Below are 26,740 nucleotides of genomic sequence, written 5' to 3'. Positions count from 1 at the left end.
ATTCAGTTCTATGGGGCTGACAGAGATATGGCACTCCCATAGGAATGAATGGAGGACAGCCGCGCATGTGCGGTGCGCCCTCCGGCACTTTGTGGGCTCCGTTCTAAAGCGATATTCCCCCAATATCTCAGGTGAGACAACCCCTTTAATGTACATGTACAAGAGAGGCAGTGCTGAAATCCCTGTGCCTGTCAGTACCTTATGCTGCCCTCAGAGGCCAGTATAATGGTGGTGACACATTCCCTTTAAATGGGGTTGTCCAGTGAAGTTTTAATAAATATCAATCTTTGTACAAAGAATAAAAATCTAAATGAATATTTAAAAAATGCAAGTTTCTAATAAATGTATTATTCGACTTGCAAAAGCTGTCTGTCGTAATATTAGAAAATTTTGACCACGCCAATTTTTTTCGCCAAAAATTTACACCACTCTAAGGCTGGGTTCACACCTGAGCGTATCCGATAAGCTCTGTTTACAGGCATTTTTATCGGGCGTATTTTGTGGCGTTTTTGTATTTGAAAACGCGCGTCGTACACGCGTTCTTGCTGTTGACCACAGAGGCGTACGCGCGACAATACGCCCCAAAGAAGCTCCTGTACTTCTTGGGGCGTAGGAACGCGCTGTAAAACGCTCAGGTGTGAACCCAGCCTATAAGAACTAAGTGGTTGGGACATAATTGGAGGAAGCAGGACCTTTGCAATCGGACAAATTTACTATAATTTACACCAGAAAGTGGTATAAATTACAGCGCTAATCAACACCAGCTAATAGATAGCTTAGATATGATTTTATAGCACACAGGCTGACAGAAAAATGCGCCTCTTCCTCCAGCGCGCTTCTGATTTAGGCCGCCATATGAAACATCAGTCTTAATAGATTCAACCCAATGGGGGTCATTTATCAAAGACCGGAGTTTTATACCAGTCTTTGACATCCCCTGGAGGACGTGCTTCATTTATGACGAAGCACAGGCCTGCGCTGCCAGAGGATGCACGTGATTTATGACTATGCTCAAGCCTTGTCAATATGACATGCCTCCTCTAGCAGTCCATACGCCAGAATGAAATCTACGGCAGATTTCAGTCGTTATTTACACCAGTTTCTGTGAATGTGGCAGGACTGATGTCCCCACCCTTGCCATGCCACCTTTTCATAAACTGGCATTAAAATTGTGACTAAGTTTCAAGTCGCAAAACTGAATTTTGCAACTTTAAAAGCATACATTTTCTTACACAATGAATAAGCTTTATTTTTGTAAATTTGGAAAATGATGGTCCTCTTACACAGGCCGATGCTGAGCAATAAACGAGTGCTGATCGACGATCAGGGGTGCACCTAGCCTTTCTGCTGCCTGAGGCAAAAACTGAAACGGCGCCTCACCTGGCCTCATTGGTGGTGCACCTCTGTCGACGATATAAAAGTCCATCAGAGCTCCTTTCAAATGCCTGTCCCATGGCCTGATGCAAAACGGAAGGAGAAGGAACGAACGTTATTCGCTCTTTTTTGGGGTAATCCTTTACACAGGCCTATTATCAGGAATGAAGTTTTGCAAGAATGTTCATTCCCGATAATTGGCTCGATCCTCGACCAGTGTAAAAGGGCAATTAGTCTAATCAATCTAGTGAAATGTACAGAGTGTATTCACGCAGACCTGTATTATCTTTCCTCCTAATGAATGACCACACATTTTTTTCATCTTGGTGTTCTTTTGGAACATGTACACATGTATAACATTAATATTTATTCATTAGTAAATACCACATAGTAATAATATAACCACTTAAATCCATTATATTTAAGGTGTCCTATTACCAGCCATTCCTCTGCACAGTTTATTTCTTTCGGCAAATGCAACATGTCAGTTGATCTGAGCAGTAATCTTCCATGCTCTGTAGTCTCCACATAATCAACACTAGAAAGCAGAAGCATTTCACCTCAGGGTCACTGTAATTTTACCAGCGTGACTACGTGGTACAGGGCAGAGCAACGGAAACAGCAGATTTTAGATTGGCAATATACAGACTTGGGGATGAACAATGGGGTAACTAGAATCCAGCAAGTATATACTATGTTCACATAATATTACTGGAGAACATGAAAAACATAAAGCCAGTTCTTTTGTTTTAGCATATTTTCAATATACCGGTAACCTAGAAATCTAGAATCCTACCTCAAAGAAACATGGTGCCGAAGAGACAGTATTTCAGTAAGGAGCCCCTTAAAAAACCCTTCAGTAAGGAATCCCTTGCGCAGCCGCCTTCCATTCATCTCTATGGGGCCGCCGAAAATAGCTGAGCCCTGGCTCGGCTATTTCCGTCATCCCCATAGAAATGAATGAGATCGGTGGCTGCGCAAGCCCGATGCGCTCCTATTCACTTCTATGTAAAGAGTACCTGGTGGTGGCCGGACCCAGGGTCCTCCAGCCACCACCTTTCCTGCTCCATTCTCTGTTCTGCTGGGACCCGCACCTTTTAGGCAATGGGGACATATCCTAACGTTATGCCCCCATTGTCTCAGGTGGAAATACCCCTTTAGGCTACATGCACACAACCATATATGTTTTGGAGTCCGCCAAAAAAAAAAATGGACAAGAATAGGACATGTTCTATTTTTTTTGCGGGGCTACAGAATGGACATACTGATGTGGACAGCATATGATGTGCTGGCCGCATTTTTTGCAGACCCATTGAAATCCTATCCACAAAAAAAACGTAAAAGACACGGAAACAAACAACGATCGTGTGCATGTAGCCAGGAAGCTGTAATACCCCTTTAAACACAAGAGGCGCATGTGTGCTTTGAGTATTTGGTCCACTGTCTTACTAGCAGTCGGGAGAGATGGCATATCTTGCCATCTATTGTATAACACAGGCTAGATGGAAAGCTGTGGCCTTTGTTACACCCCGGCATGTGGGGACGCCAGTGTGCAGTGTGTTTGTAATAATCTCAGTGATGCACATCACATTATAAGTGATGCCGGTCATGCTGTGTTGCTGACAGTCTGATAAATAATACATTGCCATAAGTCTCAGACAGCTACTAGTGCCTAAGGAAAAGATAATTTATTCTCATGTTCCCAGAGACACGGAAGATGCATTTAATATTTATCTGTTTATTTCCTGCAACACAAGAGCACCAGCAGTTCTTCCATATATCCACAACATGAGAAGAGTTCTGAGATCAGCACGGCTCGAGCATTCATATCCACAGGGACGCGAGTCAGTTGGAAACTCATCTACTGACATCCATTGTGTCTCTCTTATGCTGCGTGCCTAAAGGGGTTGTACAGTGTTATAATATTGATGACCTATTCTCAATATAGGTCATCAATATCAGATGGGCAGGGGTCTGACTCCCGGCACCACCTCTGATCAGCTGTTTGAAGGGCTCAGGGTGCTCCTGTGAGTGCTGCTTCCTCTTCAAAGTTCACCTGCACGTCGTCTCCTTTGCAGGAACAGCGCAGTGTAATGACAACTGGTCCGTCCCATTCAAGTGAATGTATTGTCATTACACTGCTGCTGCAAGAGAGATGGCGCACAGGAAATTTTGAAGAGACAGGTACAAAGAATAGGTCATCAATATCAGACTGGTACCCCAACCGTTCAGCTCTTCCGCATCCATCAGTGGCTGGAGCCGGAAGGGCAAGGTCCCGTTCACTATGTAGTGGCTGTGCCGGGTACTGCAGCTCAGCTCAAATTCAAATGAATAGGAGCTAAGCTGAAGTACGTTTGCGCTGGAAACTACACAGTGGATGGAGCCTTCCAGATAGGTTGTAATATCTATTGTGACACAGTGAGAGGTTTTGTCTGGGAAAACTGGTATTTTCCTCCCAGCATGTGCAGCTGGGCTGATTTACAGCCAGGTGAGGTCAAATACCGGACCGGATTTTAAGTGCCAGTCTGGGTTTTGGCAGCACCTAGCTGTCCTTAAATAGGCAGCTGGGCTCAGAAACCAGGTCTCTGTGTTGGGATCTGGGAGACTTGTGTCTGGATGAAGGCTTGCTACCTGTTTGGCGTGAAAAAATTGGTTGGTGCTGCTATGGTCAAGGACTCTTTGAGGCAGAATGATGACTGCTTGTTTTGTCACTTGCCTAAAGTGTGAATAAAACACTGAACCGTTTGATCCAAAGAACTTGTTGTTGCCTCTATACTGCGTTCGCTAATCCTGTCTACCAGAGCGAAACCCCATACTATTTACTGTAAAACCCCATTAAACCCTGCATGATGTTAGCTGTATAGGCATGGGTGCATCTAGTCTTTCTGCTGCCTGTGGCGAAAACTGAAATGGCGCCCCACCCCCTCCCCTTAATGCCAATTTCTTAACCTAACTTGTTTGCCACAATAAAAGCGCTCATTGCCTATGGCCTTTCTGCTGCCCCCCTCTTGCCCCTACCTGGTGCTGCCTGAGGCGATCGCCTCACCTGGCCTCATTAGTGCTGCACCCCTGTGTGTAGGCAGGTGTAATGTAAGCAATGTACCCTTGACATATGGTTTATCCCTTTATGCCCACTGTGTTTCTTCCATCCTCCAGATAGGTCATCAGTATCTGATCAGTGGGGGCCCAACACCCGGGACTGCCACTGATCAGCTGTTTGAGAAGGCACCTGCACTTGCAGTAGTGCCGCGGCCTTCTCTCAGCTCACTAAGCACAGTGTCGTACATTATACAGTGGTTGTGCTCGGTATCACAGCTTAGGTCCGTTCAGTTCTATGGGGCTGAGCTGCGCCTAGGCCATGTGACCAATGAACGTGACATCACTGGCCTAGAGAAAGCTGAGAACAGGCCGTGGCGGTACAGCGAGCACCAGTGCCTTCTTAAACAGCTGATCGACGGGGATCCCGGCTGTCGGACCCCCACTAATCAGATACTGATACCGGCTGGATAGCGGCTGTGCTTGGTATTGCAGCTAAGCCATGTTACCGTTGAGCGTGACATCACTGGCCTAGAAAGATGCCGCAGCACTCACCAGTGCGCCAGGGTCTCTGCATACAGCAGATCGATGGAGGTGCTGGAAGTCAATCCTAGACCTTGTTCACGGCCTTACTTTCTTGGTAAGAGGCTTGAAGGATCCTCCCTTCAAGCCTCTTACCATGAAATTAAGGCCGTGAACAAGGTCTAGGATTGGACTAAAACGTTGGCCATTTTCATACTATTATATTAGATGGAATTAATAAATCACTACTAAATTTAATTTAAAGAGGACCTTTTACTAGAATAAAAAATCTAAACTAACTATACAGACATGGAGAGTGGCGCCCAGGGATCTCCCTGCACTTACTGTTATACCTGGGCGCCGCTCCGTTCTCCAGGTATAGCCACCGGTATCTTCATATGTTAGGTTCCACCCAGTGGAACCTGCCGGCGTCTTATTCTCCCATGCTGTAGCGCTGGCCAATCGCAGCGCTCGGCTCATAGCCTGAGAGTTTTTTTTTCCTCTCAGGCTATGAGCTGAGCGCTGCGATTGGCCAGCGCTACAGCATGGGAGAATGAGACGCCGGCAGGTTCCCCTGGGTGGAGCCTAACTATGAAGATACCGAAGGCAATAACGGGAGAACGGAGCGGCGCCCAGGTATAACAGTAAGTGCAGGGAGATCCCTGGGCGCTGCTCTCCATGTCTGTATAGTTAGTTTAGATTTTTTATTCTAGTGAAAGGTCCTCTTTAACTATTTTGAGTGCGGTGGTATTGATACACTTGACCCAATTACCTTTTGTACCACTGAGCACCACCTTATCAACCAGGAATGGCGACCAACTTGCTATACATTGATCTGATATTGATAAACTATACTGCGACGATCCCTTTAAACTCCCCAGGATTTTAGCCATAAACTGCCATTAACTCATAAAAATGAATAAACTCTGAGGCCTAGTTCACACTTCAGTTACTTGATCAGTTATTTCCATCTTGTGAGCCAAAACCAGGTGCAGGTCAAAAACATAGAACAGGGACGAAATCTTTATGATACCTAATCTCTTTGTAGGCTTCACTGCTGGTTTTGGCTCACAATAACTGATGGAAATAAGGCTACTTTCACACTTGCGGCAGTGTGATCCGGCGGGCAGTTCCGTCGTCGGAACTGGCCGCCGGATCCGCCGATCTGCTGCTGACTGAAAGCATTTGTGAGACGGATCCGGATGCGGATCCGTCTCACAAATGCATTGCAAGGACGGATCCGTCTCTCCGCTTGTCATGCGGACCGACGGATCCGTCTTGTACATTTTCCTCATTTTTACCGATCTGCGCATGCGCATGCCGGAACGACGGATCCGGCATTCCGGTATTCTGAATGCCGGATCCGGCGCTAATACATTCCTATGGGAAAAAATGCCGGATCCGGCGTTCAGGCATGTCTTCAGTTTTTTTCGCCGGAGAGAAAACCGTAGCATGCTACGGTTTTCTCTTTTGCCTGATCAGTCAAAACGACTGAACTGAAGACATCCTGATGCAAACTGAACGGATTACTCTCCATTCAGAATGCACGGGGATATGCCTGATCAGTTCTTTTCCGGTATAGAGCCCTTGTGACGGAACTCTATGCCGGAAAAGAAAAACGCTAGTGTGAAAGTACCCTGACTGATCAAATGATCAAATTACTGAAGAGTGAACTCGCCCTTATTTTAAAAAAAAATGGTACAACTAGGTTTATAAGTGCGTCACAACAGTCACCCTTAGAGAATATCATGACACAGCAATGCAATTCATTTTACTGTATTTGGTCCAACTCACCTGTAAATACAGTTGGATGGGGAAAACTCAAAACAATAAGTTTGGTGACCATCTCTGGATAGCATATAGCAATCAACCAAGCAATCATCCCACCCCAGTCATGGCCAATAAGGACACATTTGGTGTAACCTGTAGAAAAATTGTGAAATAATTATTTTCATTATCAAATCTCGCTGAAACTAGTCACCGGCAAATGACGCATACCTTCAGCCATGTGTTATCTTACATTAAAGGGGCTGTCTAATCAAAAATATTCTACAGTTTTCAAACCAGCAGCTGTAATTGCATGTAATAAAAAATTTTGGGCAACCACTGAGCTATCCAATGAAGTCTATCTGTATAGCGCCAGACAGGGGCTTACCTATAGGGGAAGCAGGGGAAGCTGCTGCTGTGGGGCCCGAAGTCAGAAGGGACCAACCCAGGGAAAGATTTTATTGTCAGGGCCCCCTCAACAGTATTATAAAATGACATCATATACAGAGACAGTGTAGGAAACAGATGGAGCGGCTGCTGGGCCTGGTCTAAGAGAGCAATTTTGACTAGCCACAGGTGTGGGGGTTGCACGGGAGGAGGGGGTTGCATTCAAAAATTTGCTGTGGGGATCAGTCATTTCTAGTTACGCCACTGGCGCCACAGTTACTGTTCTCTCTTTTTAAAATTTCCTAAGTAGGTGCTTGGAGCACCGAGTGGTGGGCTTAGCCCCTTGGAGCACTGCTTCACCTCTACCTTTCATCTTATGCCACACCCTCTCCCCCACTGATTGACAGGGCTATGCATCATCACCCACAGCTCTGATGCCTGGCCCTGAAATCAACGATAGTACAATTGGTGCATGTGCAGTGCAGAACTCAGAGATGTCTTATGACATCAAATGCGCATGTGCCGGCGGCAGTACAATCAGCGAGATTTCAGGGGCAGGAATCACAGCAGTAAGGATGCCTGACCCTGTCAATCAGAGGGAGTGGCAACGAGGGAGATGAGGAAGTGAAGTGGTAGGCCAGCCCCTCGGTGCTCCGAGCACCTCATTAGCTTAATAATAAGAGTATGAATTGATCGCAATAGAACGTCAGATTGCAGCAAGAGATTGGCCACTACTTTCACCATGATCAACCCTACTTGGTAGTATGCCTCGTTTAATAGGGTCGATCATGGTCACAGGTGCTCTTTTTTTTTTTTTTTTTTGCTTTCAAAAATTTATTGGGAAAAATACAAAACATTTACAGTAAAGAAATTTTTACAATCTCTCAATTCTTAGTGACCCAACTAATTATATATAAACTATAAATATATTCAACTCGTCTTTTTATAACATTTAGAAAACCCTCCCCTCCCTCCCCCCCAGTTTGTGGTGCGTCAAAGTAGGACCCCTATATATGAAACAACTTGACCTCAGCTAATCAATCCTCCAACCACCCCATATCCTACTCCACTGGTACTCAATTTCCCTCCGTTTATATATAATTTTCTCATAGTTCTTTACCTTATCAGTTAAATTTATCCATGTATTTATGTCTGGAGTGGATCGGGCAAACCAGGTCCGACTGATCAAAACTCTAGCCAACATCAGTATTCTGCTCAGGAAAATCTTTTGATACTTGTGATTTTTTAGTTTGGAAAGATCATTAAGAACAAATACTTGTGGTTCAAAAGGAATTCGAATTTTTAGTTTATACATAATACAATTATTGATACTATTCCAGTAATTTATAAGTTCTGGACAGGTCCATATCATATGGAGAAAGTCCGCTCCTACAGTGTCACATTTGGGACAGTTGGACGTATCTCTTAACCCGCATTTATTCATCCACAGGGGAGTAATATATAATCTGTGGCAAATATAGAATTGTATTAGAACATGGTTGAAGTTCTGGGATAATGAAGATAAATTCCCAAAAATATTCTCCCACCCTTCTATTTGTAAATTCGGACAGTCCACCTCCCACGCTTTTTGTCCTGGTGAGTGTATATCACTAAACCGTACCTTAAGTAATAACTTATATATATTTGAAATTTTTATTCTAGAAGGTGTACCCCCTACCCAATCATTCAGAAAGATAGATTATCTATATCCAACAGCCGCTTATCATCCAAACTAGATAGTACAGATCGCAATTGAAAATACCTAAACCATGAAAGATTTTTTATATTATGTGTCATTTCTATAAAGGGTTTAATTTCTCTATCTTTAACTACCTGTGAAATATATAAAATTTTATTCTTCTGCCAAAATGTGTCAGCTGCAATTTCATCCAGCCTTTGTAAATACAAATTATGCCAAAGAGGCGTAAATGTAAGTGAACCCTTAACCTTCAACCATGTCCTAGTTGTAGCCCACACTTTAAGGAGTAGTTTTATAGTCTCTCTATAGCCTCGCTCATAGCTCTTCAATAGCCCAGATTCCAACAAGGTAAAAATATTATTGTGAGCGTGACTAGTTACCAACTTCCCCAGCAGTGCACTGTTCTCTGATTCATAGCACATCAATAACTGGGCTGCAATAAAATACCCTTTAAAGTAGGGGAGATTTAAACCCCCGCACTCCACTGATTTATACAAATATTCCAGCTTAATTCGAACTCGCTTTCTTCCCCATATTAAATCATTAATTATTCTTTCCATAAGTTTAAAATGTTTAGTCTTGTATCCAAATAGGTGTATTCCTGAAGCACATAAAGAAATTGTGGTAATATCACCATTTTAACTAGTGAAACTCGATCAGCTCTAGATAGGGGAAGTTTCAGCCAGATTCCTATTTTAGCTCTAATCTTTACCATTATGGGGATCAAATTAAGTTCTACAAAATTTTCGACCCGAGGCGATATAGTCAAACCCAAGTATTGAAAAGTATCGACAATATCCAACTGTGTAACAGGAACCTCTTTCTGTGGCAGGGGATCTATTGGGAGCAGACTGGTCTTGGCCCAGTTTATAAGAAGACCAGACACCTCACCAAATACTTTAACCATTTGAATAATCCTAGGGAGAGTAGTTTCCGTATGATCTATAAAAAACAGAACATCATCTGCATATAATGAGATACGGTCTTGTATTCCTAGCGTACCAAATCCTTTAACCTGATCATCCTGCCTGATGGCCATCGCAAGGGGTTCGATATACATATCGAATAATAAGGGAGATAATGGGCAACCCTGACGGGATGCCTCTGTTTAAATCAATACTACTACTCAGAATTCCATTAAGACTCAATTTGGCCCTTGGAGATCTATACAATAACTTAAGAGTGCGTATAAACCTTTCTCCAAAGCCCATCCTAGCAAGAACCTTCCAGAGGAAACGCCACTCCACCCTGTCAAAGGCCTTAGAGGCATCCAATGACAGGATGGAGCGGGCGGTCCCCCCAGGGGCCTGGATATTAGAAAAGAGCCGATGTAAATTATGATGTGTGCCCTTATTTTGGATAAAACCGCTCTGATCCGGATGGACAATGGAGGAGATGACCCTAGAAAGCCTTGTAGCAAGGACCCTCGCAAGAAGCTTTACATCTGCATTGAGCAGATGAAATTGGTCTATAAGATTCTAAATCTAAAGGGTCCTTGCCTTTTTTTGGAATTAGTATTATTGTAGCCTCCATCATTGAATCTGGTAGCATCCCATCCTCCATTGATTCAGCAAAGACCTCCAATAATCTGGGAAAGATACAGTCCCCGTATTTACTATAAAATTCATATGGAAGCCCGTCTGAACCAGGAGTGGAGTTAGCTGAACATAGTTTAATAGCTCCCTCAAGTTCCTGAATTGAGACCTCCAATTCTAGTGCTTTCTTTTGCGTCTCAGTAATAGTTGGAAAGTTGATCCTATCTAGATAGAAATCTATCTTATCATCTGTAATGTTAGAATCAGCTTTATACAGATCAAGAAAATAATCAAGAAAGGCCTTCTCCACCGGGCCCTGTCTAGTGACTATCCTACCATCACTCGCTCGAACCTTGTCTATATGTTTTTTGGGTTGTTGATTGGAGATTACTCTGGAGAGGAGTTTACCAGGTCGCCCTGACTCTGTAAAATATTTTTGCCCTTTAAAAAAAAGGACTCTGTTGGGCCTTATCCAATAAAAACTTAGCATATATTTGTGTGGCTTTTTGCATATTTTCCCTATTCTTCTCCGTCTTATTTATGTGGAAGGATTCTGTCGCCAACACTACATGTTTTTCTAGATTTTTCTGTTTTTTTCCATATTCCCTTCTAAGGATTCGTGATATTACTAACCATCAATCCCCTCATATACGCCTTAAAGGTATCCCATACCACTTGAGTTTTTGCTGAGCCATAGTTAATATCCCAGAATCGGCCTATTTCATTTCGAATTATTTCATGTGTCTTTATAACTGATAGCCAATAGGGGTTTAGTCTAAAGGGAGGTTTTGGTGTATATCTTTCCTGAGATAAGCATAATTCAAGTAATAGCGGAGAATGATCAGATATTGACCTTGTTTCATATTTCATTCGCTTTATCAGTTTCACATGTTTACTATTTATCAATACAAGATCTATTCTGGACAACGATTTACCTGCTTTGCTAAAGCATGAAAAAACCCTTTTCCCCTGTCCCAGATGTTCCCAAGCGTCCTCAAATCCAGCCTCCAGGCAAAACCGTGCGAGGGGAGACCCCTGGACCGGACTGTCTCTCCCAGCACTCATAGAAACCCTGTCACGTAGAGGATCGATGACACAGTTAAAATCGCCAATAATCAATGTTGGACATTCTGGCCATTTATCCATGAATAATAGAAGAGAATTAAGAACCGAAAAGGAAAATGGCGGTGGAATATAGACAAAGGCCAAAATACATAACTTTCCCCCTAACCTACAAGTATAAAAAGATAAATCTCCCCTGTTGGTCGACAGAGGATGCCTCACAAACAAAGTCAATAAGTCTATGTATCAACACCGTAACACCTCTCGAGTAATTGGAGAGGGTAGAATGATACGTATGCGCAGCCCATCCCCTGTCGACCACCCTAGTGGTCTCTTCAGTAAGGTGGGTCTCTAACAGGCATACTATTGCTGGTAGATGGGCCTGAGTCAAGTCAAAAACCGCTTGTCTCTTACCTCTTTCCCCCAAACCACGTATATTCCAAGCAAAAATTCTAATCATCGTCATCAACAATGGTTAAGTGAATAAACAGGAGAGAGGGAGAGAGAGAAAAAAGAAAAAAAATAATAAACTAAAAGAAGGGAAACCACACCTACTTTGACGCACCACAACCCAACCCCCCCCCCCCTCACCCCCCTCCCACAGGCAATCCACCACATATTGTAGTAGATTTCTTTCCTATGACCAACCCTCCCACACTCCCCCCACTCAGCCACCCCCATTAGGAAGCAAAGAAAAATACATTTAGGGGTATAAGCCCCTTATAGTACTAACTTATTCCCGCCAGATCATAACCCAATTAAATTATCGATTATTTCGGTCAAGCCAGTCCACAGGCTTCTTCTGAGGTGTCAAAAAAAAGGGTTTTATCATTAAAAACAATCCGCAATTTGGCTGGGAATATGAGAGAATATTTAATATCCCTTTCTCTTAGCCTCTTTTTAAGCAATCATAAATGTGCGTCTCTTTTCTTGTATTTCTTTCGAAAAATCGGGAAAAAAGGCCAGTCTAATCCCGTTATACACAACCGGTGAGGATTCCCTCGCCCTTCTCAGGAGGACATCTCTGTCCCCTGTAGTCAATAACTTAGCAAGGAATGTCCGAGGTTGTCTCCCTGGAATTGGTTTTCCCCCTGGGACCCGATGAGCTCTTTCAATCATAAAAAGAGGAGAAAATGACTCTTTCCCAAAGTTCTCAAGAATTAATTTCTGTACAAATTGGGTTGGATTTTTCTCTTCCACACCCTCTGGAATCCCAATTATTCTCACATTGTATCTTCGTGACCTATCTTCAAGGTCCACTACCTTTTTCTTCAAGAGATTATATTCTGATTTAAATGTGGAGACTTCCGTATTTATTTTTTTGGATTCATTCTGTATAAGGGTGACGGAACTTTCAAGGATTGTGGACTCTGTCTCGCATTTTTGACAAATCATCTTTTATTAGTCCCACATCAACTTGAATAAACCCAAGTTGGGTTGTGACCGCCTGTATTAAATCCCCGTTCTGTTTAACCGCTAGGAGTATTTCTTCTAGCGGAGAAGAATTGTCATTAGGGATTACTTCCCCCATTATACCGTCTTCTTCTTCGGGGTATCTAGCGACTTTTTGTGTTTCTAACTCAGTTGTCTCTGAGTCATCGTTTTTTTTTGGGAAAAATTCCTTTTGTCCGCCCCTCGTATTGACCCTAGGAGACCTTAGGAACTGGTCCAGTTTTGTTGGTTCAACAGTTTTGGACCCGTGTTTCTGACTTGAAAGATCAGTCGAGCGCCTACTAGCTTTTGGGGCCATGTCTTATTCCTGCTTTTTTTTTTTTTATAATTTTTTTTTTTTTTTCTCTCTTTTTTCTTTCTTTCGCCTTATTCCGCCTCTTTCTCTCCTTTTAAGTATATATCTTTTCTTCTTTGCTCTCCTTCTTTCTCCTTTTTTTTTTCCTTTCCTTTTTTTTTTTTTATTCTCTTTTTTATTTCTTTTTTTCTTTTTTCCCCCTTTTTTTTTTTTCCACTCCCTTCTTGTTTGTTCTTGTTTTCTTATCTTCTTTTTTTCCCCTTTCCTCCCCCCTTTTTTTTTTTTTTTTTTGTTAAATATGTCCACTCTTCTTTATACTCTTTCTCCTCCTTTTATTTTTTTTCTTTTTTTTTCTTTCCCCTTCTCCACCTTATGCTTTATACTCTATAGTTCACTACTTTTATAATCATAGGCACCTCATTTTTATTTTATTTCTTCCCCAAAGATATTAACACCAACAGCCTATCGGAGTAGGATAAATAAAATTAGTCCCAGCAGTATGGAGGAAAAAAAAAGGGGAAAATAATAATCAAAAAAAAAATAAAAAAATACTGGACAAAATCCAAAGACCCCATACGGAATTAGTTGTATCATGGGCTTCATACAGGCCCCCTGAAGAGTCCCCCAACAAGTTATCGATCTCCACTCAGGGTTAGTTAGAGTCAGCAATCACAGGGAGGGAGGTTAATCACCACAGGATCAAAGAGAAGAGGGAGCAAGTCGGTAAAGGCTGAAAACACGAGGGAAAGACCAGATCATGTACAATAGCGTGAGGAGAGAGCAAGCAAGGAGAATCGGCAGCGGTCCTAAATATGTTTCTTCAGCTTGTCAGCTTGTCCAACAGAGGTGTTACTCACACTGACAGCAGGAGGGAAGCAGCGAATCAACAAGGACTGGAGACACACTCCACAGAAGAACTCCACATACCGACCTGTTCACGACGGCACGGAAGGTAGGAGAGGAGAAAGCGGCAGGAGCGGCAGGAACGGCAAGATCGAAGATAAGCAAAAAAGCAGGCCCCACGTCCGAGCTCAACAACCGGTGGCAATAGCGTCTTAGGCTGTAGATGAGAGGCAGTAGCGCTGTAGCTTAACCCACGGTCATGGAGAGGGTGCGGGGAGGGTTCGGCACAGAGACGCCAACATGTTCCAAGCAGCGAGACAGCTGAGCCGGGGGGGGAGGCGGAGAGCGCGACGTCCTCTACGTCATCACGTCATTTCCCGTCTTCCCGTAGACCACAGATGCTCTTTAAAGGGAGTCTATGACCTTCTGCCAGCAGTATACTTGCTGCACCTGACTCCTGATTGCTAAATTATATGTTGATAACCTATGCAGTGCAGGAACATGATGGACACCATCAGATAGCAATGGATTCTTTTTTGACTTGTAATGGACCTGCTGAGGAGTCTGTCACTACTCCGGAAAGAATTATAATTTTTTTTTAAAATGTAATGGGATGTGCCATAGAGCCTCTGATGCTGATGTGAACACAGCCTTAGATGTGTTGCAGACAGCAAATAGCGTTCAGCAAAACGGGTCACCAGCCGTGTAAACTCTGTATTGCTGTATGGACCCATTGACTTAAATGGACCACGTTCCGCAAGATATGGCAAAGGATAGGACATGTTTTATCTTTTTGTGTTCGGAGACGCAGACAAAAAGAAGGGCTTCCGAGTGTTTTCGTGGGTTTCCGATCCATGCCTCTGCACTGCAAAAGATAGGACAAGTCCTATCTTTTGCTGTATCTTGTGGATCGTGGACCTATTCAAGTTAATGGGTCCACAGCGCAGAGTTGACACAGCCGGTTTTGCAGACCCGCAGTTTGCAGTCTGCAACTCGGACACGGTGGCCATACGGTCGTGTGAATAAGCCCTAAAGTGTATGAGGGTGTCCCAACAGGAAATAATTATCTGTAGATTGTTGAAGCTCCTGAAACTTTACTGAGCAAGTTTGCAACAATGTAACTTCTACTGCAATGCAGAAAAATAAACTAAACTGTGCCTTCACCAATAAAGAGAGCCGGCACATAGGTTACCACTGCTGTAGTTCTAGAGAGGATAGGTCATTTATGCCATTTACTTTCCTATTAAGCTAAGTGCGCCATCCATTACAATATGTAACCTCTGAAAGCAATCTCCGGGGAACGTTCCAGGTCAGTTGTGATGTGAACATCAACCATCATGACTTCTATTCACAGGATTACGGCCCGGTGACTTCCATTGAGGATATTATAGGAAACAAGAGTTTGCCAGCTGTTAAAATTCTGCTTATTGATGTATGTACCATTCTAAGAGACTGGTCCCCGTGAAATGTCACTGACTTTATTAAACTGAACTCATTTTCTGAAACATGTCTACGAATATTTCTCATCTCTTTAGCATAAAGCTGTGGTAATTCTGCAATTCTTAGGGTTGACTTCCAGTGGTTATCTGTCACGGCGTGGTGTGAGAGGTAAACTCCACACCGAACACACGAGGGAAGGGAAGAGGTACTAGACCTGGAAACTAGGGAAAGGGGAAAGATCACCACCTAGTGAATCCCTAAACCGAGCCCTCACTACTATCAGTATGAACAGACCTCCATGGTAGGAAGGTTCATACGCAGGAACCTAGAGCCCCATCAAACCCTAGCCAAAAAGCCATGGCAATAGTGTCAGGACAAAACATGACCTGTTCCTTCCCAGCTGAAGGAACAGGAGACTTCTTCAGGCCTAATACCAAAAGTTAGGGGAATACAACAAACTAGAAATAGGAAAAAGACACTTAACTACGAAATACGCGGATGAGCAGGAACTCAATGGAGAACCAAACACCAGCACTTCCACAACCAGGAAGGAGCTATCAACTGCATAGCATGATGGGTGAGACCAGACTAATTAGAGGAGTTGGAATGACCACTTAAGCTACAACTGAGACAAGAGGTCTGATCTTAACCAGCAACAACACAGAAACAAGTGAAACCAAAGAGGCTGTCAGATCACATCACGTGCAGCCAGTCTCTTAGATCTTTTGACCCCTATCACGGAAGAGACCGTGACATTATTCCATAATTAAAGTAAAAAATAAAATTCAGACATGGAATAGTACATTATAGTCTCTGTCTAACAAAGCTAGATCAAGCCCTATACCTCATGTGGAACCAGAGATTTCCTCATACATTGCTCCAAACTGCCCTGCTAGATTTATTTCAGGATCAGTGGGTGTGCCCTTTCTCAGGGAACATGTCCTTTCTGCTGCTGCTTTCTCCCTGCAGCATGTCCTGTAACCGTTACAGTTTCTAAAGCTCAGAAATGTATAGTTGTTGGACTGGGGAATGTTTTGTTTTAATTATTACAGGGGGTATGCCATGAGTAATGTCAACTGAGAATCCGACATCATACAGTGCATGGCAACCTCGCTAGAAGCAGCCCCGTACCTCCCATGGATCCAGAGATCTCCACATTCTTTGCTCTAATTGCTCTGCTAGGTTTACTTCACAGTGGGCGCGTCCATCCATTCTGTGAAGGATGGAACTGAGCAATTGCGTCCATCTCAGCAAGGTGGACAGAGAGATGAGGAAAAGAACACTAAAAAGTTGGCACTATACAGATACATTTTAGTTAAAGGGGTTGTGCAGCCTGTTTGTATTGATGACCTACCCTCAGGATAAGTGATCAATATCTGATTGGTGGGGGTCCGACACCCGCACCCCTGTTCATCAGATGCTTGAAGCGGAGGTGGCGCTCCATGCGAGAGCTGCTTCCTCTTCATTACACTGCCCGTTGTTTCAGAAGTGCAGTGTAATTACAAGTACTTACTAGCATTCACTTGAATGGAGCGAGTACTTGTAATTACACTACGCCACCGCTACAGGAGAGATGACGCGTAGTGTAAGGCCTCATGCACACGGCCATTGGGCGGCCGTGGCCGTATTGCGGCCCGCAAATGGCGGGTCGGCAATCCACAGCCGCCGGCTGTGTGCACCCCGCGTGCAATTCCGGAGATGCAGAACGGAGTCACAGAACGGAACACCGAAAGCACTATGGAGTACTTCCGTGATGTTTCTTTCTGTTGTTCCACACCGCAAATAAATATGACATGTCATTTTTTTTTTGCAGTGCGGACAGAGCACGGACGGCCCGCTGCACGGATGTCCCCAATGCATGGAACGGCCGCACAACGGCCGCGTGCATGAGGGCCTAATGAAGAGAAAGCACTCGCATGGAGCACCGCCTCCTCTTCAAGCATCTGGGGGGCAGGATAGGTCATCAATAAAAACAGGCTGCACAACCCTTTTAATAACTCATGTACTGTTCAAATTTCTTAATTACACGCAATTACAATTATTCAGGATAACAGGATGAATGGATGTATGTCTTTTTTTAGCCTTATAAACTATGTTACAAAAGTATTCAGATCCAGGTGCTGGTTTGAAAAATGGGGCAACCCCTTTAAAGTGAAAGTTCCACTTTTGTCATGTTTCAGGGGAATATACTCTAAAATTATGAGCTATGGATGTAGCAGAGCTGGATTTGTGATTTGGATAAAATACTTCAGCAGGTTTACCTGCACTCATATTGAATAGTGATATTACCAGGAGATGTACAGCTACAGTACACTATCAAACTCAGTGCTGCTACATTTGCAACTACAGTAATGCTAGAAGGTTGACAGAGGTTTATTACAGAGCCCCGGTATGGGCATCACTATTGTTCGGTGCTGGTGATGTGCTCTACACACATCACGATCCAGGCCATTCAGGACATGAGGAGTGAGCAGTCAGTCAGACTCAGGCCATGCTTTAATCTGTCCAGACATTGTAAATGGTAAGATATATGACAGAAATTCACCCAGCCAAATAACTATGCAGGTCTATGCTGGAAATGTTGCTGTGCTGACCAGCCAAGTCCTGGGTGGTTGACCTGTCAGTTTGACTGGAAGCCAAGACAATCTAGGCGGTGATTTAAGACTTTTCTAATTGACTTGCCTGTGATTTTGTATCCTGGTGACATGACTATTAGATTGTCTCTGGATTAACCTTGTATCTGCTGTTCCTGGTTATATTGACCCTCCTGGTGAACCCACCATCTGCTTTTCATGCTTATATTTATTCTCCTGGTAAACTGAACATGGATTGTCTCTGGATTAACCCCTAGTTTACAGCATGGGCCGTGTCTGTCTTTCCTGGTGTTGACTCTGCTTTGCAACTTCTCTTTGTACCTCCCTGGTCATTCTGGTAGGTCTGCCACTAGTGTTCCCAGACCAGTTTTCTGTTCTTTACTCTGTAGCCTTAGTTTCCTACCACCTAGAGTGGTTTTCGAAGCCTAGTAGCAGTTTTGGGGTTCATTGGCTGTGGTCTGGAAGGTGACCATAGTTTATCATAACAATATACATGTATCCTTATACTATTTTGGTCATACAGTATTTTACTTACCTAAAGAGTCCAAAATTTCTTTTACATCCACAATTATATAGTCTAATTTATAATTATCTTTACTAGAAGGTGCATCTGTTTCGCCGTATCCTCGTAAATCAAGAGCCACCACCCGATATTCACGCTTAAATTCTCGTAACTGGTGACGCCAGGAATACCTACAATTAGAAGAGAAAATAGAAAGAAGTGTAAAGAGAAAACTCTAATTTATGCCATCTAATAATACTCTATAACTACAGTATACAATATTGTGTATAACATTTCTGTGTTTCTCATAGATCCGGATTACCTGTCCATCTCAGATGTGTGGTGAGTGCCAGAGGCAATTAACCCTTTCCACATTCAGTAAAGTGTGTTGCCATAAACAAGTGTTTACCTTACTGTCTTTCCAGTATGGCCTTGAAAGTGGTTCTCCAACATCTATAAACGTCCTTCTTCTTTCTCTCAGGTGTAGTCTCTCAGTTCAGTTTCTTCTCTGGCATTTTTTTAGTCTCAGGGATGATGGTTCCCTGGACTAGGTCTAGTTATCAGAAGCTGTGACTAGGCATGTCCTCACTCTAGCTCTGCTTCCTAGGAACTCTATAACTAGGGGCAGGGCCAGCCCATCACCCAGGGAACTGCAGTAAGACTGACAGTTAATTTGCTACCTATAGACAACCATTTTGGATTTACAGTGTACAACAAAAAAGATTACTTTAACTACGTTAAACACTTTGGCAGTGGTCCACTATGGTATCAACACTAGGTCACTGCATAATCATGCTGATCACTGCTGAAAGAGCTTACAGTGGGCACCTATTCATCAGAACTGTAACATGGAGTAATGTAAGAAAATGGCCTGGTCTAATGAATCATGTCTACATCATGTGGACAGAGATGGCTCCAGGATGCACCATGGTAAGAATGCAGGCCAGCAGAGGCCATGTGATACAGTATACTACTGACAATGTTCTGCTTGGGCATCTTAAGTCCTGGCATTCAGGTGAATGTTACTTTGACATGTACCACCTACTTAAAAATTGCACACACCAAGTACACCCCTTCACGACAATGGTATTTCTTAATGACAGTGGATTCTTTCAATAGAATAATGTATCCTGCCACATTGCAAAAATTGTTCAGGGATGGTGTGAGGGACATGACAAAGAGTTCACGATATTGGCTTGGCCACCAAATTTCCCCAACTCTCAGTCCCATTGAGCATGTATAGGATGTAAGTCCGATCCATGGAGGCCCCTACAGGACACAAAGGATCTGTTGCTGATACCACTGTACAACTTAATAGGTCTTGTTGAGTCCATGCCTTGATTAGTCATAGCTGTTTTGGTCACACAAAAAGGATCTACACAATATTAAGGGCAATGGAATCTTCAGGGAAATTCCTCTGTGGGCCGATGCCCGGGGGGCTGCCGGAGCCCCTCCTCATGGCTGAGTTCATATTAATCTTATGCTGTGAACGCTAAGTGTCCTCCTGTATTGGACTGTATCGGTATCCTCAGAAGAGAGATACAGTTGAATACTGAGGCTGGAGGAGCACTATTTTGTGCTGCACTTGTGTTGCACTACAGTACTGTTGTCCCTGCGTACTTCTGTTGTTCCTGCCTACATGTGTTTGCCCTCTTGTGTTTCCCCATGTTCTGTCAATCTGGACCCACCTACATGGGGCAACTTTTAGTTTTTTTTTCAGGGTCACTTTAGGTTCCCAGTCTGCCCCTGATTAAGGGGGGGGGGGGGGGGGTGTTCAATGTTATGGCTGATTGGTGTATCTGCCACCAAACATTATCATTAATATGGTATACTGGCTTTACTTGTCACCTGAGCACTCCTGCAGTCTCCCATCCATGTGCTGGCTCATAAAAAGAAATGCGCATGCACCAGCTTAAAAAAATAATTAACCGGCGCATGTGCAGTTCTTTCCATGAGGTTGATGCCAGCACATGGAATGATGTCAGAGGAGCTAGGAGGGGACTTGAGGATGAGGGGACTTTAAAGTTCATTTGCATACATATAAAGAAGTTTTTTTTTCTACAAAACTACAGCAGTTTCTGGCATGCTGTAGGAGACCTCCAATAACATGTAACTGGCTCTATAGGGATAATCAGGCATGGGATTCAGCCAGTTCCCTCAGGTTCTCCAGATCCAGTTGTTAAAATTACCGCGGCAGCTGGAGAGGAGCGCTTCCATTCCATAGTTTAGCTCCTTAGGCTTTTTAAAAGTTGAGTGGTGTGTGTAGTGTATGTATGGTGTATTTATGTACGTTTACCATGTATATGGTGTATTTATGTGTGTTGCATATATATATGGTGTATGTATATGTAAACATGTGTCATGACGCTGCGTGTCTGCGGGCTAAGTATGGAACCTGTTGTTAAAAACTTGAATCCCATCCCTGGGGATAATCCTGGAGACAGAATCCCTTTAAGTCCATCTAGGAGGACGTGCCAGGACGGTACAGCAATATTACTGAGTATTTAGCATTATAGTATTTGGTTTCTCTTTCAAATGCTGCCCTGCATAACACCCTTCTCTACAAAAGGGCATCTGTCAGCAGTTTTGTACCTATGACACTGGCTGACCTGTTACATGTGCACTTGCACTGAAGACATCTGTGTTGGTCCCATGTTCATATGTGCCTGCATTGCTGAGAAAAATGATTGCTTTATTATATGCAAATGAGCCTGTAGGAGCAACGGGGGCGTTACCATTACACCTAGAGCAGGTGTGCACAACGTTTTCTGGTTGGGGGCCACATTGTCAGACTGAACCAACGTCAAGGGCCAAAAATAAAATTTTAAGCGGTATTAACAACTGAAATACTGTATTTATGGTATATTGAACATACAGTATATAACATGAATATCTAGTTACAGTTCCAGGACTCCCATCTAATGGAAGAGCTCATGAAAAATACATTTAAGCAGTCACAAAACATATTCATACGTGTCTGTTACCAGATGGTTGGGGGCCGCACAGAATGGTATCAAGGGCAACATGTGGCCCCCGGGCCGCAGGTTGTGCACGCCTGACCTAGAGGCTCTGCTCTCTCTGTAACAGTCGCACCTTCTACACCAGGCATCCTCAAACTGCGGCCCTCCAGCTGTTGTAGAACTACAACTCCCACAATGCCCTTCTGTAGGCTGATACCTGTAGGCTGTTCGGGCATGCTGGGAGTTGTAGTTTTGCAACAGCTGGAGAGCCGCAGTTTGAGGATGCCTGCTCTACACTTTGATTGACAGGGCTAGACAGTAAAAACGTCATCTCACCTGGCCCTGTCAATCAAAGTGGAGAGGGGGCGGCAGTTGCAGAGAGCGCAGAGCCTTCAAGAGTTTTGCAAGTGAGGAGTGAATGCAAGTGAGAGACTGTGCATGCTTCTTCAGTACGGCTCTCCGGTGGCCATTCTAAGCACCCTGCTTCGGTTGCACGCCTACTGTTGAGTTCCTGTTCATACGAGGAGACAGACAGGCTGTGTGGCAGGCGCCATCCGGGCTGTATCGTGGTGGCATCCCCCGTGACCAGGATAATTACACCCATGTTTTGCATCTTTACACTGTCTAGTCTAGTTGGTTTAATTTGCACCAGAATTTTGTTGCAATTTTGGCACCCATAAGCCATGGCCGTTTCGGGCAGGCCACATCCCTTTCCTGCTAAGCCGCACCTCATTGTGAGACAAGAGAAAATGTAGACTACTGAACATATCTGAAAAGCATGCTGCAATGTGACTAGACCGTCTATTTCTGAATCAGTATTGCTGTGGAGACTATGCAGCAGATACCCGTTGACTAGCAACTATTTCCTGTCTTGGGAATGCCAATATATTCATAAAATAGGATGCCAATTACATCTCCAAGATACCGGCGCTTGGTAGATTTAGTGGCTTTTAGGATCAGAGGGGGATTTTCTGCGGAGTCTGCTGTATGGATAACACACGTCTGTATCTGACCATCTCAACCCTTGTAAAAAGGACTATGTTTGTTTTGTAGATTTGGATATTGTCCAAACGCAGCATTAGTGTCCCTGAGATGTCACTTAAAATCATTTGTTCTGCACTTGCGCCTTAGCAACAGACTACAGACTGTCACCTTGTCAGCTGTGGCTGTCAATCACAATTCTGTGGCTGTGATTGACAGCTGTAGCAATGCACCAACAGCCAGAATCGGAAACACTGGCAGTTTGTAGTTTGAGACTAAGAAATGAATAACTATCTGACAATGGTGTGCTGTAAATGTTAGTGCACTTTAAAAGGAACGTGTCATTAGAAAACAACGCACATGTATCGTTTAAAGCATGTTTTAAGAATTTTTGGTGGTCATTTTTAATTTTCCATGTCACTATCTATATTAAAAAATAAAATAAAAAAAAATCCTGCAGTTTTCCCACTGACCACTAAGCCTAATAATAGGTGCCACTTCTTGGTCTGTACAGAAAACTTTACTGCAGTTATCTGCTTATCATCACATGCAGGATTAGAATAACAGAAATCACCTATAAATAGATAATGCTTGATCTACCATTCACAATAGGTGATTTCACAGCTTATCTACTCCCTCCTGACCTCTGCACAGGTCACAGAGCATGCCTAGAAAACTCTCTCCTGTCTATTTTGTCTGTGGCCCATGTGTCTGCTGTAAAGCATATCTCTAAATGCTGTTAACAGCAACTCAGGCAAGATGGCCGCCCCCATAATCATGTTCAGAAAATAGAATTAAAAAAATCTGAAACCAGAAAATAAAAACAGATTAGAAAATAAGGCGAAAATGTGTCGCTATCTGGTTTTAAGTGGCAGATAGCATTTTTGGTGGCACATTTCCTTTAAGTCAGATCTTATAACTGGGGCATCAATACGGAGCCAGTATGAAATTTGTGTTGAGCCCAGCAGGATTCACACTGCAGGCAATAAAATGCTTCTGTGCGTTGTGATTGTTAGCAGCATCACGAAATCCTAAAGAGCACTGAGCAGAGACGCATGAAAACAGACAGGATGACACGTATCGAGCTATAGCAATTGTATATGATCACACAAAGCATATACAGAGACAAGAACAATCAGACACAAGAGAAGCTACAATGCAGCAATGTTGTACCGATTAGGTTTTTTCTTTACACACATCAGTGCATTTCTACATTATCTAAAACCATAAGGCAAGGGCTACACGGCAACACTGGTCGCGCGACAAATTCAACACGGCTAGATTTCTTGCAATTGATGCGGCGATCCCACTAATTTCTATGGGACCACCGCTGCTGTACAGCTATCAGTGACTGACAGCTATTTCTGTATATATACTTACACAGAGAATGTCATCAATCACCAACAACTCCTCGCCGTGTACAACTATCAGTGACTGACAGCTATTTCTGTATATACACTTACACAGAGAATATTATCAATCACTGATAACACAACCCCATGTACAGCTGTCAGTGAATGACAGCTATCTATGTGTACACACTTACACAGAGAATGCTATCAATCATGGATAACACCTCCTCCATGTACAGCTATCAGTCACTGACAGCTATTTCTGTATATATACTTACACAGAGAATGTCATCAATCACCGATAACTCCTCGCCGTGTACAACTATCAGTGACTGACAGCTATTTCTGTATATACACTTACACAGGGAATGCTATCAATCACTGATAACACCTGCCCATGTACAGCTATCAGTGACTGACAGATATGTATGTATACACACACTTACACAGAGAATGCTATCAATCATTGATAACACCTGCCTATGTACAGCTATCAGTGACTGACAGATATGTATGTACACACACTTACACAGAGAATGCTATCAATCACTGAAAACACCTCCCTATGTACAGCTATAAGTCACTGACAGCTATCTCCAGATACACACTTACACAGAGAATACTATCAATCACTGATAACACCTTCTCATGTATAACTATCAGTGACTGACAGCCATCTCTGTATACACACTTACACAGTCACAGTGCACTACCATTGTAGATCTATCCACAGGATTTACATGCAGCAATTGCGGTGGGATTCTCGCAGGTAACTTCTGCTGAGAATGGAGTGGTGAGCAGAATCCGCAAGAGGAACAAGAGATGTGTGCTGGGCTTTCACCTGTTCCTGCGGACACAGATTTGATTACTTTTATATTACCTTTACAAAACATTACCTAGCAATGGTAATTCATTATTTGAAGGGCAATTTTTCCCTAGTAATAAAAGTCGCCTTGTAGCCCGAGGTGACTATGGCCTTGCTTATTTGCCATTAATAATAGTGAATATAATAAAAACTGGTGCTAGATTGTACACATTGCAAAATAAATACAGTATACCTTCCACTACAATGCCCTAAGTCAACAATAGCAGGAAGGATGTGAGAAATAAAATCATTCTTTTTTATCTGCATTGCTGTGACTTGATACAATAGGAGAGATTTACTAATCAAAAGGCTCCAAAATTCTGGGACGATCAGGGCCAAAACACTAGCGCACATAGCTTGCTCCACATTTATGAACTATATTAGATACTTTTTCTGACTCATCCAACAAAGGGGTTTGGTTTATCAGGAAAATGGTGTGGTTTAAGATGCGAGGAAGTACACCAGGGTTAAGTAAACCAACTAAAATAGGTGATAGAAACTAGAATAGACAGTCGCCAAATTTATCATTCAGCATCAGCCATTGTGATAAATCTAGCACCATTCTAGACTGTCTGGTCTACATTTACATTGTCTACATTTTAGGCCTCATGCACATAACTATATTTTTCATCTGTCTGCTATCCACATTTTTTGGCTGAGCATCCTGTCAACATATCTCATGTACGATCACTTCATTATTACCTATTGTACAGCAGGATCGCATCCCTCATTCCTGTTAGGATGCTTAGCCATGACGGAGGATCAGTGTTCGACTGGGGTGCCTAGGGCCCATCAGTAAAATTCATTCTGGGGGCCCACTGTACAGCTACATGCAACTGCCACCTGTTCACACAGTGGCAGACAGCAGCAAGATGCGACAAGATGATTGATTATGGGGGTCCCTGCAGAGATTTTGAGAACGCAGGTCATGGAGAAAAAGGAAACTGGCTGGCCTCCTTCTGTGCCTATAAGTCATCTCAGCGACCTAAAGCATCCATAATAATAGACTGCCTATCGATATGTAGTGCAGTCTGTATACTGTGCCTCTTGTGCAGTGGGTGGAGGACTAGGGGCTCACCGGGGGATTCACCTGTTCCCCTGTGGGCCAGTCCAAGCCTGCGGAGGATCATATCATTACTATCTATTGTAGACCAGGGTTGCTGCTCTAGAATAGTTAGTAATGGAGTGAGAATACATTAGATAAGTAGTCAGGCTGAGCAGCCTAACAGCACACCTCAACAGCCGAACTTACAGTCCTTTTCTTTAAATAATGAGAATTTATTAAGGGCTATGAAGATTCAGTCCACATGGAGCAGATATTTTTATCTGCTCCATGCAGCGCCGCCGCTCAAATGTAGCAAGGCTTCATCCCCTCAGTATCCCCCACCAGCTGTAGTATTGGAGGGAACCCATCCTAGTCACATTCTAGGACAGGTTGTTGAAGGATATTATTCAATTCCTGGAGAAACCCTGTAATTCTCATTATAGTGTTCTTTGAATCTATGTATCATGCTCCATCACCTTAAGGCCTCATGCACACGACCGTTGTGTGCATCCGTGGCCGTTGTGCCGTTCTCCGTTTTTTTTTCGCAGACCAATTGGCTGCCGCATCCGTGATCTGTGTTTCCTGGCCGTGAAAAAAATAGGACCTGTCCTATTTTTTTCACGGCCAACAGTTCACTGACCCATTCAAGTCAATGGGTCCGTAAAAAATCACGGATGCACACAAGATTGTCATCCGCGTCCGTGATCAGTGTCCGTGATCCGTGTCCGTTTTTTCCTATCATTTCAATGACAAACTTGACTTAGATTTTTTTTTCATTTTTATGTCCGTGGATACTCCAAAAATCAAGGAACACCCACGGACGAAAAAACAGTCACGGATCACGGACCTACGGACCCCGTTTTTGCGGACCTTAAAAAAAAACGGTCGTGTGCATGAGGCCTAACATTTAGGTTAATTGGCTATTTATAAAATAGTTCCAAATGTGTGCGCCCAAGAAAGTGAAATTAAATTGGGGACAGTGACTGGTAACACCTCTGTACAGCACTGCAGAATATGCTATAATACATA

The 26,740-nt window shown here is 43.3% G+C and overlaps 1 protein-coding gene across 1 annotated transcript in view; it reads right to left on the bottom strand.

Moving 5' to 3' along the window:
- The window catches only part of EPHX4 (epoxide hydrolase 4), an 80,319-nt gene that overhangs the window by 12,827 nt on the left and 40,752 nt on the right, over nt 1–26,740 (bottom strand). Inside the window, exons 3-4 of the mRNA XM_044302436.1 lie at nt 18,542–18,699; nt 6,727–6,855 (exon numbers count right to left, since the gene is read on the bottom strand). Coding sequence (XP_044158371.1) covers nt 6,727–6,855; nt 18,542–18,699 — 287 coding nt within the window. The remainder of the gene's footprint in view (nt 1–6,726; nt 6,856–18,541; nt 18,700–26,740) is intronic.

Source organism: Bufo gargarizans, chromosome 7, assembly GCF_014858855.1.
Source record: "Bufo gargarizans isolate SCDJY-AF-19 chromosome 7, ASM1485885v1, whole genome shotgun sequence".
Taxonomy (NCBI): domain Eukaryota; kingdom Metazoa; phylum Chordata; class Amphibia; order Anura; family Bufonidae; genus Bufo; species Bufo gargarizans.
This window is presented reverse-complemented; position numbering and strand designations above follow the sequence as displayed.